Genomic DNA, 13477 nt, shown 5'->3' with positions numbered 1-13477 from the left:
AAGACAGCCAATTCAACTGCAAAAGCTAAAGTTTCAAACCAAACATGTCTTTTAAAGCCAAACAGAAAACCATTTGTACCACCTGGATGACTCGTTAACTCATTATTGGGGCAAATCTGCTAATTAATGAGATCAATAATTAATTATTCACTCAGTAGCATACTAGCTGATGTCATATCCCACATCAGTAAAGTTTCAATGTTTATCTCTTGTGATTCATTGATCTCCACTGAAAGAAGGCCCAACAACACACACACTTAAACCTGGGGTGTATTCCAGAAAGCAAGGTTAACTTACCGTCAGATAAACCTTGAACTCTTGGTTGGTTAACCCCAAACTTGCTTACTCTGGGTATGTCGGTTCCAAAACACCTATGTTGAGTTAGTTTAATCAACCTCCTATTGGTAACCCAGAGTTAATGCGCGCGCACGACGAGGACATAAAGACATTTTCAATGGATCGCCGATTTCAGGAGTCACCATGGAAACCAAGGGAGAAAAAAAGCGAGCTACATACGATACTTCGGTGAAACTGAGTTGGAGGTTTTAATGCTTGCTTATGAAGACTATAGCCTAAGCCCATTATAAAAAAAAAAAAAAAAAAAAAAAAACAATACTGCTGCATCAGCAAAAGAAAGTTGGCTTGGCAAATAATAATGGACAGAGTAAATGCTTGAGTTTAGAAAATTATAAATGGAGTATTTTCCCTTTGTGAGTCACAATGAAAGGGGAAAATAGCCTACCCCATTTATAATTTGTGACGCAAAAATTCTTTGGGGGCATGTAGTAAAAATAGACAAGTATTTACTTGTTGGCCTCCATACATTTCTTAATATTACAGTAGTAATGCACATAATTGGCTAGTTATATGTTGGCTTCTCGTTTTATCAGGTGTAATCCTTCTGGAGCCAGAAGAAGTGTGAGCCAAGTCAAAATGAAACACAAAAACATTCTCCAGCAAGGTAATATTTTCTAAACTTACTAAACTTGTTACTGACATTTAATACTAATTTAGTATTAAATGTAATTTAGTTTTCTATGTAGCCAATAGAAAGAAGGGAGCTGAGGAGCTGGCACTGTCCCTTAATAAAGGGCCACCTGTGGTCGATGGGATTCCAGGGGCAGTTCGTCAGACTCCGCTACCAAGACAAGTGGCTTAGTAAAATGTAGGTGTACCATATTAATACTTATGATTTATTGATGTTTACACTGTTTTTGTCAGTGTTTTAATAAATAAAATCAACACTGTCACCATTTTAAAAAGGCATTTTGAATTCATTTTACAGTCATTGATTCACTTGTGCAGTATGCATGCTGCTCTGACTGCATATGCTGTATACTGTAATCTTATTACTAGTACTTAGATGCTCCTAATGTCCTTCTTTATTAGTTGTATTTGCTTAAGAATATACATTGAGAATTGAATATGCATGATTATCATGGTTTAATTATCTTGCAGTTGCTGATGGCCACATTGTATTATTGGATCCTTCTGCAACACCACACTCTGTCACAGTTGTAAGTGATTATTGTCTTTAGGTTTCTGTTTGCTAGACCAAGCATCCTTCCTTATTTTCACTGTAGGATGATGATGAAGAGACCACTTCTGCTGTGACAGAAACAGAAAATGTGGGGAGGCCCATAGAGGTATGATGCATAGAATGCATTCCCCCTTTTTTACACAAGAGAATAAATAGTCATTGTCATTTTAATACAGATGAGGGTCCATCTACCTCCACACAGAATCTTAGCAGTGTAAGAAATGTTCTGCAGTTCTCCTTCCTCATTTAAATATTTGGTCTGTGTTTGTATTACAGACTTTTTCAGTCTTTCTAGTTGCCTGCCAAAAAGCTGTACAAGGTCCACCTTTAAAAGCAAATCAGAAAAAGTGACATGGAGATGGACCTTATACAGCTTCAAATGGAGGAGAAAAGGCTTAACCTAAAAAAGGCCAGACTTGAAATTGAATTGCTGGAGCACTAGCTTAAGGTGGGAAAAAGTATGTAAACATTAATCTGTCATTTGTTGTTGAATGAAATCTAAAGCAATAAATACAAATGTCTTTTGTTACAGGAAATAAAGAAACAATGAACACTTGACTGTTAACTGGTTTTAATTAAAGTGATTTTGGCAAATCTTGTGTCACAGGTCGGGGGGGCCAAGCCAGACTGCGCCCACCCCTCAAAACCCAGGACCACCTCGAGGAGCGTACCAGAGACCAGACAGACAAGGAGATTTTCTAAAAGTAACCATCTTTATTTAAATAAAAGCAGGAATTAAAAGTCTTAATATGGGCTTCGTCTCTCTTTCCAGGGAGGAGGAGACCGAGGGGTGCGCTGCGAGGGCCCGGACTACTGGCAGCCACAGAGGAGGAGGGAGCCGAACGCCCGTCTGGCGTGCAGGTAAGTAACGTGGTAAGAAGGCCCTTTTCGGCGAATTACAGGCGGACAACGGTCTGGGCAGACCAGGGCCGGGACCACGGGCCAGGCGAGGACTCTCTCCACAGGACAGGTGGGTAGCAGGTAAGTTCTCAAGCGTCAGCTATTCGACAGGTGCGAGGTCCTCCGGGGGCCTTTCCGCCCTTGACGACCCCAGCCAGAGACAAGGGTACCCTGTATGATCCAGGACAGAGACAAGTGTGCAGGTTTAATTCTATTTCAGTGAAGGGTGGACTTACGGCTGGAGCGGGTGGTTCGGGACAAGCAGCGCTGCTGCTGGGGTGTGTCTCTCCTCTGAACAGGCAGCACACAAGAAGGCCGAGGCAGAAGAATCTTCTGTCTAGATAGGCAAAGCCTTGGATACAAGAACGAACAGGATCCTTTCATATAGTGGGGAATCAGGCTTACGGCTGGGCTGGGTGGTTCCCACGGTAACGCGAAGGCTGGGGCGTGTCTTTCCTCCAAACAGGTAGCACAAGCAGGCGGTGGCAGAGGAACGTTCTATTTAAATCGACAGAACAAGTTAAACAAGGCAATCACCCTCCTCTCCCATATCACAGGACCTGGTGGCAAAAGTGGAACATACACGTTCAGCCTGAGGGCTTCGTTCCGCAAACACTGGCGAGAATGTGAACTGGAGAACACTGGCGGTTAAATAAACATGTATATCCACACACTGCAACTTCACGTCAAGTCCAATACTGTGTGACACTTCAATTCAGGTACCGCAATCCACTCTCCAATCTTAGTGCAATAAGGCCAGCACTCACCCAATGTTCAATCCCTCCACTGTTGCGCTGATTCGCCACTCAGAAGCTGGTGAGATGCAGAGGATTTCGCACCGCATGGAACACAGCGTCTTCAACACTCTTTCATACTCAGAAGATATCAGGGGTTCAAAGATGAATCAGTTCACACTCTTAGTGGTAATTATATTTGTGGTCAATACACTTGACAATTCCTTATCCAATTCAGTGCAAGACATGCATTCACACGGATCCGGTGTTTCATTACTTATCTTTCTCCCTCGAGTGATGACATTCTCCAATCTTGACTCAATCTCCACAATTCGCTCACTTCACATCCAATTCACGTTCCAGCTTGCACTCCCTCAATCACCGTTGCACCCCTTTCCAGTCAGATCCTCACAGCCGCTCCAAAGATCCCAGCAAACCCCAGCCACAGCCAAAGGAATCGATCTCTCCCGAGGGAGTACCACACTCGAATGCCTTTTCCTTTTCTTTTTAACTGCTTCTCTGGGCCGTGTTTCCCAATCACAGATCCCCACACCAAACACTCGCACCTGGTACCGCTTAGCTAATCAGCTGCCGCTGTCATGGCAACTGACAACAGCAAACCAGCACGGTGTGCCGGTGAAATCGTCCCGGGTGAAACACACTCCTAGCGGAAATTAGTTCCGCTAGATTTGTCACCTTGTGACACTTGTCTTGTACCACCCTGCCATCTCTTTGGTCTACTGGGTTCACTGGGGGTTCCTCTTGGCCACATATTACCTAGTTAGTGGGGACCAGTGATGAGGGTGATTTAATGGTTTAAACACCCAAACATTTAGCATCCAAAAAATCTATTGTCACCTGCACATTGATGCTATGCATTGACTTCCTATTTACATAGTCTCCTTCATTGATGGAAGGAGCTTTAATGTGAATGTGGGTTCCATCAATGCACCCAATCACATTTGGGAACCCTGAAATTGAAAGTTATATAATTAGAAACATTTAAAATTATTGTGACTGTATAAAGTAGGGTTAGATTAAGTAGTGCTATATGTAATTAAAATGGTCAGGGGACGCCATGCTCTGTCACCTCTCTGAAACAAACTAACCCTGGAACATAACCTGCTCCGGAGCAGGTTAAGTTCAGAGAGTGAGTTGCTATGACTACTATAATACCCTGAAAGTTACCTCCGTTTTTGGAAGCGAAAGTTGAGGTTATCCGCTTACTTACTCTTAAACATACCCGGGTATGTCACATAACCTGCTTTCTGGAATACACCCCTGGTTTCACAGACAGGGCTTAGATTAAGCCAGGATTAGGCCTTAGTTCAATTAGGAAATTTGATGAGCTTTTATAAACGTGCCTTACAAAAAATATTACTGGTCTGCATTTTGAGACAAAACAAAGGTACTGGCATATTTTAATATGCTTTCAGTTAAAACAACTCAAACTTGCATTTTAGTCTGGGACTAGGTTTAAGATTCGTCTGTGAAACCAGGCAATACTCTATTATTCCACATCAACTGGTGAGAAAGCACCAAATAAAGAGAACAGAAAATTGGTCTCTTTGAAAAAAAAAAAAAAGACTTTAGTACCAAAAATGCATCTAAAATAATAGATTTTCTCCAGAAACAGTCTAAACCTAGACTGAAAACACATATGCCAGACATACAGCCGACTTCTTAAAATTGCTACAGGCAACTCTATATCAGTGTAGAAGGAGGGCTCAGAAATTGACTATTTTTGTCACACAGTGAAACAACTTAAAATTAATATACACATGAACCTCAGACTACTCATGGATCATTTAAGGTGTTTTTTTTTAGTCTTAAAGGTACAGGCACAAACATCCCCTTCAGACTTGTTTCATGGATGAAAAGACAAGGGTTTAGAGTAATATCATGGGGAGTAAACTAGATTCATATTGGGCAAACTTCTCCTTCAAACTGCTTCCACAAGCAGGACTCCTTAATCATTCACTCATCTATGAATATCTGCAAAATTTTGTAGACACTTTTTCCTATCATAGTCTATCAATGTTCACTGTACTTCACAGCTGAACACTTCTTGGGCAAAACCGGACCTCAATAGACAGACCTTCTGCAATCCACATGACAATGATGCCATCACAAACTAACACAAGTGGCTGTAAAACCTTAGCGAATCTAAAAGAAAGGAGTTGACAAACCAAACCATGAAACCCATTCCAAAAGAAATAATTTATTTTGTTACACAGAATCTTGACAAGTTAAATAGACAGGGGCTAAAACAGAACCGGACCCCTCAGCATCATCCTAGCTAAAGGTGGTGTTAACAAAACCAGACCCCTCAGGAGAGTCTTGGCTAAAGGTGGCGTTGACAGAACCAGACCCCTCAGCATAGTCTTGGCTAAAGGTGGCGTTGACAGAACCAGACCCCTCAGGAGAGTCTTGGCTGAAGGTGGCGTTGACAGAACCAGACCCCTCAGCATAGTCTTGGCTGAAGGTGGCGTTGACAGAACCAGACCCCTCAGGAGAGTCTTGGCTAAAGGTGGCGTTGACAGAACCAGACCCCTCAGCATAGTCTTGGCTAAAGGTGGTGTTGACAGAACCAGACCCCTCAGGAGAGTCGTGGCTGAAGGTGGCGTTGACAGAACCAGACCCCTCAGCATCATCTTGGCTGAAGGTGGCATTGACAGAACCAGACCCCTCAGCATCATCTTGGCTGAAGGTGGCATTGACAGAACCAGACCCCTCAGGAGAGTCTTGGCTGAAAGTGGGATTCACAGAACCAGACCCCTCAGCATCATCTTGGCTGAAGGTGGCGTTGACAAAACCAGACCCTTCAGCATCATCTTGGCTGAAGGTGGCATTGACAGAACCAGACCCCTGAGCATCGTCCTGGCTGAAGGTGGTGTTTACAAAACCAGACCCCTCAGAATAGTCTTGGCTGAAGGTGGCATTGACAGAACCAGACCCCTCAGCATAGTCTTGGCTGAAGGTGGCGTTGACAGAACCAGACCCCTCAGGAGAGTCTTGGCTAAAGGTGGCGTTGACAGAACCAGACCCCTCAGCATAGTCTTGGCTAAAGGTGGCGTTGACAGAACCAGACCCCTCAGCATCATCTTGGCTGAAGGTGGCATTGACAGAACCAGACCCCTCAGGAGAGTCTTGGCTAAAGGTGGCGTTGACAGAACCAGACCCCTCAGTATCATCTTGGCTGAAGGTGGCATTGACAGAACCAGACCCCTCAGCATCATCTTGGCTGAAGGTGGCATTGACAGAACCAGACCCCTCAGGAGAGTCTTGGCTGAAGGTGGCGTTGACAGAACCAGACCCCTCAGCATCATCTTGGCTGAAGGTGGCATTGACAGAACCAGACCCCTCAGCATCATCTTGGCTGAAGGTGGCATTGACAGAACCAGACCCCTCAGGAGAGTCTTGGCTGAAGGTGGCATTCACAGAACCAGACCCCTCAGCATCATCTTGGCTGAAGGTGGCGTTGACAAAACCAGACCCTTCAGCATCATCTTGGCTGAAGGTGGCATTGACAGAACCAGACCCCTGAGCATCGTCCTGGCTGAAGGTGGTGTTTACAAAACCAGACCCCTCAGCATCGTCCTGGCTGAAGGTGGCGTTGACAGAACCAGACCCCTCAGGAGAGTCTTGGCTGAAGGTGGCGTTGACAGAACCAGACCCCACAGCATCGTCCTGGCTGAAGGTGGCGTTGACAGAACCAGACCCCTCAGGAGAGTCTTGGCTGAAGGTGGCGTTGACAGAACCAGACCCCTCAGGAGAGTCTTGGCTGAAGGTGGAGTTGACAGAACCAGACGCCTCAGCATCATCCTGGCTGAAGGTGGCGTTGACAGAACCAGACCCCTCAGCATAGTCTTGGCTGAAGGTGGCGTTGACAGACCCAGACCCCTCAGGAGAATCCTGGCTGAAGGTGGCATTGACAGAACCAGACCCCTCAGCATAGTCTTGGCTGAAGGTGGCGTTGACAGAACCAGACCCCTCAGCATAGTCCTGGCTGAAGGTGGCGTTGACAGAACCAGACCCCTCAGCATCGTCCTGGCTGAAGGTGGCGTTGACAGAACCAGACCCCTCAGCATAGTCCTGGCTGAAGGTGGCGTTGACAGAACCAGACCCCTCAGCATCATCTTGGCTGAAGGTGGCATTGACAGAACCAGACCCCTGAGCATCGTCCTGGCTGAAGGTGGCGTTGACAGAACCAGACCCCTCAGGAGAGTCTTGGCTGAAGGTGGCGTTGACAGAACCAGACCCCTCAGCATAGTCTTGGCTGAAGGTGGCGTTGACAGAACCAGACCCCTCAGCATCATCTTGGCTGAAGGTGGCATTGACAGAACCAGACCCCTGAGCATCGTCCTGGCTGAAGGTGGCGTTGACAGAACCAGACCCCTCAGGAGAGTCTTGGCTGAAGGTGGCGTTGACAGAACCAGACCCCTCAGCATAGTCTTGGCTAAAGGTGGCATTGACAGAACCAGACCCCTCAGGAGAGTCTTGGCTGAAGGTGGCGTTGACAGAACCAGACCCCTCAGCATCATCTTGGCTGAAGGTGCCATTGACAGAACCAGACCCCTCAGCATCATCTTGGCTGAAGGTGGCATTGACAGAACCAGACCCCTCAGGAGAGTCTTGGCTGAAGGTGGCATTCACAGAACCAGACCCCTCAGCATAGTCTTGGCTGAAGGTGGCGTTGACAGAACCAGACCCCTCAGCATAGTCTCGGCTGAAGGTGGCTTTGACAGAACCAGACCCCTCAGCATCATCTTGGCTGAAGGTGGCATTGACAGAACCAGACCCCTGAGCATCGTCCTGGCTGAAGGTGGTGTTTACAAAACCAGACCCCTCAGAATAGTCTTGGCTGAAGGTGGCATTGACAGAACCAGACCCCTCAGCATCGTCCTGGCTGAAGGTGGCGTTGACAGAACCAGACCCCTCAGGAGAGTCTTGGCTGAAGGTGGCGTTGACAGAACCAGACCCCTCAGCATCGTCCTGGCTGAAGGTGGCGTTTACAGAACCAGACCCCTCAGCATCGTCCTGGCTGAAGGTGGCGTTGACAGAACCAGACCCCTCAGGAGAGTCTTGGCTGAAGGTGGCATTGACAGAACTGGATCCCTCAGCGTCATCCTGGCTAAAAGTGCCCTGCAGTTGGACAGAGTTAGAATTGTCTGGAGAGAGGGAGAAAGAGAAATAATTTTTTTGTTAATAGCAAAAACAACAAACATGTAAACATGTTAGTATAAGCTCATTACTTTTGTACAAGAGTATGTCAAATTATGAAGCACAGGTCTACAAACCTTTTTCCCCAACATCACTCAAGAAGAAATCTAAGGATCCATCTTCGACTGCGCAGCTGAAAGCTGAGAAACATATTTGACATTTAAAAAAAAAAAAAAATCAGACAAGAAACATTATTAATAACAAACAAAAAAGAAACTCACCATTCCATACTAACTGGTGATAAAGAACTACCAAAACAGCAGTTCTGATCAAACCCATTCTATAACACAAACTGAGCCACTAAGACAGCCAATTCAAGTGCAAAAGCTAAAGTTTCAAACCAAACATGTCTTTTAAAGCCAAACAGAAAACCATTTGTACCACCTGGATGACTCGTTAACTCATTATTGGGGCAAATCTGCTAATTAATGAGATCAATAATTAATTATTCACTCAGTAGCATACTAGCTGATGTCATATCCCACATCAGTAAAGTTTCAATGTTTATCTCTTGTGATTCATTGATCTCCACTGAAAGAAGGCCCAACAACACACACACTTAGGCCTGGTTTCACAGACAGGGCTTAGATTAAGCCAGGATTAGGCCTTAGTTCAATTAGGAAATTTGATGAGCTTTTATAAACGTGCCTTACAAAAAATATTACTGGTCTGCATTTTGAGACAAAACAAAGGTACTGGCATATTTTAATATGCTTTCAGTTAAAACAACTCAAACTTGCATTTTAGTCTGGGACTAGGTTTAAGATTTGTCTGTGAAACCAGGCAATACTCTATTATTCCACATCAACTGGTGAAAAAGCACCAAATAAAGAGAACAGAAAATTGGTCTCTTTGGGAAATAAAAAGACTTTAGTACCAAAAATGCATCTAAAATAATAGATTTTCTCCAGAAACAGTCTAAACCTAGACTGAAAACACATATGCCAGACATACAGCCGACTTCTTAAAATTGCTACAGGCAACTCTATATCAGTGTAGAAGGAGGGCTCAGAAATTGACTATTTTTGTCACACAGTGAAACAACTTAAAATTAATATACACATGAACCTCAGACTACTCATGGATCATTTAAGGTGTTTTTTTTTAGTCTTAAAGGTACAGGCACAAACATCCCCTTCAGACCTGTTTCATGGATGAAAAGACAAGGGTTTAGAGTAATATCATGGGGAGTAAACTAGATTCATATTGCGCAAACTTCTCCTTCAAACTGCTTCCACAAGCAGGACTCCTTAATCATTCACTCATCTATGAATATCTGCAAAATTTTGTAGACACTTTTTCCTATCATAGTCTATCAATGTTCACTGTACTTCACAGCTGAACACTTCTTGGGCAAAACCGGACCTCAATAGACAGACCTTCTGCAATCCACTTGACAATGATGCCATCACAAACTAACCCAAGTGGCTGTAAAACCCTAGCGAATCTAAAAGAAAGGAGTTGACAAACCAAACCATGAAACCCATTCCAAAAGAAATAATTTATTTTGTTACACAGAATCTTGACAAGTTAAATAGACAGGGGCTAAAACAGAACCGGACCCCTCAGCATCATCCTAGCTAAAGGTGGTGTTAACAGAACCAGACCCCTCAGGAGAGTCTTGGCTAAAGGTGGCGTTGACAGAACCAGACCCCTCAGGAGAGTCTTGGCTGAAGGTGGCGTTGACAGAAACAGACCCCTCAGGAGAGTCCTGGCTGAAGGTGGCGTTGACAGAACCAGACCCCTCAGCATAGTCTTGGCTGAAGGTGGCGTTGACAGAACCAGACCCCTCAGGAGAGTCTTGGCTAAAGGTGGCGTTGACAGAACCAGACCCCTCAGCATAGTCTTGGCTAAAGGTGGCATTGACAGAACCAGACCCCTCAGCATCATCTTGGCTGAAGGTGGCATTGACAGAACCAGACCCCTCAGGAGAGGCTTGGCTAAAGGTGGCGTTGACAGAACCAGACCCCTCAGGAGAGTCTTGGCTGAAGGTGGCGTTGACAGAACCAGACCCCTCAGTATCATCTTGGCTGAAGGTGGCATTGACAGAACCAGACCCCTCAGCATCATCTTGGCTGAAGGTGGCATTGACAGAACCAGACCCCTCAGGAGAGTCCTGGCTGAAGGTGGCGTTGACAAAACCAGACCCCTCAGCATAGTCTTGGCTGAAGGTGGCGTTGACAGAACCAGACCCCTCAGGAGAGTCTTGGCTAAAGGTGGCGTTGACAGAACCAGACCCCTCAGCATAGTCTTGGCTAAAGGTGGCGTTGACAGAACCAGACCCCTCAGCATCATCTTGGCTGAAGGTGGCATTGACAGAACCAGACCCCTCAGGAGAGTCTTGGCTAAAGGTGGCGTTGACAGAACCAGACCCCTCAGGAGAGTCTTGGCTGAAGGTGGCGTTGACAGAACCAGACCCCTCAGTATCATCTTGGCTGAAGGTGGCATTGACAGAACCAGACCCCTCAGCATCATCTTGGCTGAAGGTGGCATTGACAGAACCAGACCCCTCAGGAGAGTCTTGGCTGAAGGTGGCATTCACAGAACCAGACCCTTCAGCATCATCTTGGCTGAAGGTGGCATTGACAGAACCAGACCCCTCAGAATAGTCTTGGCTGAAGGTGGCATTGACAGAACCAGACCCCTCAGCATCGTCCTGGCTGAAGGTGACGTTGACAGAACCAGACCCCTCAGGAGAGTCTTGGCTGAAGGTGGCGTTGACAGAACCAGACCCCTCAGCATCGTCCTGGCTGAAGGTGGCATTGACAGAACCAGACCCCTTAGCATCATCTTGGCTGAAGGTGGCATTGACAGAACCAGACCCCTCAGGAGAGTCTTGGCTGAAGGTGGCATTCACAGAACCAGACCCTTCAGCATCATCTTGGCTGAAGGTGGTGTTTACAAAACCAGACCCCTCAGAATAGTCTTGGCTGAAGGTGGCATTGACAGAACCAGACCCCTCAGCATCGTCCTGGCTGAAGGTGGCGTTGACAGAACCAGACCCCTCAGGAGAGTCTTGGCTGAAGGTGGCGTTGACAGAACCAGACCCCTCAGCATCATCCTGGCTGAAGGTGGCGTTGACAGAACCAGACCCCTCAGCATAGTCCTGGCTGAAGGTGGCGTTGACAGAACCAGACCCCTCAGCATAGTCTTGGCTGAAGGTGGCGTTGACAGACCCAGACCCCTCAGGAGAATCCTGGCTGAAGGTGGCATTGACAGAACCAGGCCCCTCAGCATCATCTTGGCTGAAGGTGGCATTGACAGAACCAGACCCCTCAGGAGAGTCTTGGCTGAAGGTGGCATTCACAGAACCAGACCCCTCAGCATAGTCTTGGCTGAAGGTGGCGTTGACAGAACCAGACCCCTCAGCATAGTCTCGGCTGAAGGTGGCTTTGACAGAACCAGACCCGTCAGCATCATCTTGGCTGAAGGTGGCATTGACAGAACCAGACCCCTGAGCATCGCCCTGGCTGAAGGTGGTGTTTACAAAACCAGACCCCTCAGAATAGTCTTGGCTGAAGGTGGCATTGACAGAACCAGACCCCTCAGCATCGTCCTGGCTGAAGGTGGCGTTGACAGAACCAGACCCCTCAGGAGAGTCTTGGCTGAAGGTGGCGTTGACAGAACCAGACCCCTCAGCATCGTCCTGGTTGAAGGTGGCGTTTACAGAACCAGACCCCTCAGCATCGTCCTGGCTGAAGGTGGCGTTGACAGAACCAGACCCCTCAGGAGAGTCTTGGCTGAAGGTGGCATTCACAGAACTGGATCCCTCAGCGTCATCCTGGCTAAAAGTGCCCTGCAGTTGGACAGAGTTAGAATTGTCTGGAGAGAGGGAGAAAGAGAAATAATTTTTTTGTTAATAGCAAAAACAACAAACATGTAAACATGTTAGTATAAGCTCATTACTTTTGTACAAGAGTATGTCAAATTATGAAGCACAGGTCTACAAACCTTTTTCCCCAACATCACTCAAGAAGAAATCTAAGGATCCATCTTCGACTGCGCAGCTGAAAGCTGAGAAACATATTTGACATTTAAAAAAAAAAAAAATCAGACAAGAAACATTATTAATAACAAACAAAAAAGAAACTCACCATGCCATACTAACTGGTGATAAAGAACTACCAAAACAGCAGTTCTGATCAAACCCATTCTATAACACAAACTGAGCCACAAAGACAGCCAATTCAACTGCAAAAGCTAAAGTTTCAAACCAAACATGTCTTTTAAAGCCAAACAGAAAACCATTTGTACCACCTGGATGACTCGTTAACTCATTATTGGGGCAAATCTGCTAATTAATGAGATCAATAATTAATTATTCACTCAGTAGCATACTAGCTGATGTCATATCCCACATCAGTAAAGTTTCAATGTTTATCTCTTGTGATTCATTGATCTCCACTGAAAGAAGGCCCAACAACACACACACTTAAACCTGGGGTGTATTCCAGAAAGCAAGGTTAACTTACCGTCAGATAAACCTTGAACTCTTGGTTGGTTAACCCCAAACTTGCTTACTCTGGGTATGTCGGTTCCAAAACACCTATGTTGAGTTAGTTTAATCAACCTCCTATTGGTAACCCAGAGTTAATGCGCGCGCACGACGAGGACATAAAGACATTTTCAATGGATCGCCGATTTCAGGAGTCACCATGGAAACCAAGGGAGAAAAAAAGCGAGCTACATACGATACTTCGGTGAAACTGAGTTGGAGGTTTTAATGCTTGCTTATGAAGACTATAGCCTAAGCCCATTATAAAAAAAAAAAAAAAAAAAAAAAAACAATACTGCTGCATCAGCAAAAGAAAGTTGGCTTGGCAAATAATAATGGACAGAGTAAATGCTTGAGTTTAGAAAATTATAAATGGAGTATTTTCCCTTTGTGAGTCACAATGAAAGGGGAAAATAGCCTACCCCATTTATAATTTGTGACGCAAAAATTCTTTGGGGGCATGTAGTAAAAATAGACAAGTATTTACTTGTTGGCCTCCATACATTTCTTAATATTACAGTAGTAATGCACATAATTGGCTAGTTATATGTTGGCTTCTCGTTTTATCAGGTGTAATCCTTCTGG

General features: G+C 45.5%; 1 protein-coding gene across 1 annotated transcript; it reads right to left on the bottom strand.

Moving 5' to 3' along the window:
* Window positions 1–6071: 6071 nt before the first annotated feature.
* LOC130105718 (hornerin-like) lies at window positions 6072–12549 on the bottom strand. The gene is made up of 5 exons (XM_056271851.1): window positions 12492–12549; window positions 10401–12219; window positions 6994–7513; window positions 6216–6942; window positions 6072–6103 (listed from the first exon to the last, which is right to left on the bottom strand). Exons 1-5 carry the CDS (start codon window positions 12547–12549, stop codon window positions 6072–6074), a joined length of 3156 nt encoding a protein of 1051 aa, XP_056127826.1.
* Window positions 12550–13477: the final 928 nt, after the last annotated feature.

This window comes from Rhinichthys klamathensis, unplaced genomic scaffold (genome assembly GCF_029890125.1).
Source record: "Rhinichthys klamathensis goyatoka isolate OS25496 unplaced genomic scaffold, OSU_Roscu_1.1 h1tg000326l_1, whole genome shotgun sequence".
In the NCBI taxonomy this organism is placed as follows: domain Eukaryota; kingdom Metazoa; phylum Chordata; class Actinopteri; order Cypriniformes; family Leuciscidae; genus Rhinichthys; species Rhinichthys klamathensis.
Note: the sequence above shows the minus strand (reverse complement) of the source record. Positions and strands in the feature narration are given on the sequence as shown.

What these genes read in the sequence shown, in the direction of transcription:
- LOC130105718 (XM_056271851.1), bottom strand. Translation starts at nt 12,549, where the DNA reads ATGGGTTTGATCAGAACTGCTGTTTTGGTAGTTCTTTATCACCAGTTA. An exon ending in CCACCTTCAGCCAGGATGAT is followed by an intron (nt 6,943 to 6,993) that starts GCTGAGGCGTCT and finishes GACTCTCCTGAG; the next exon opens with GGGTCTGGTTCTGTCAACGC. An exon ending in AGACTATGCTGAGGGGTCTG is followed by an intron (nt 6,104 to 6,215) that starts GTTCTGTCAACG and finishes TGCCACCTTCAG; the next exon opens with CCAAGACTATTCTGAGGGGT.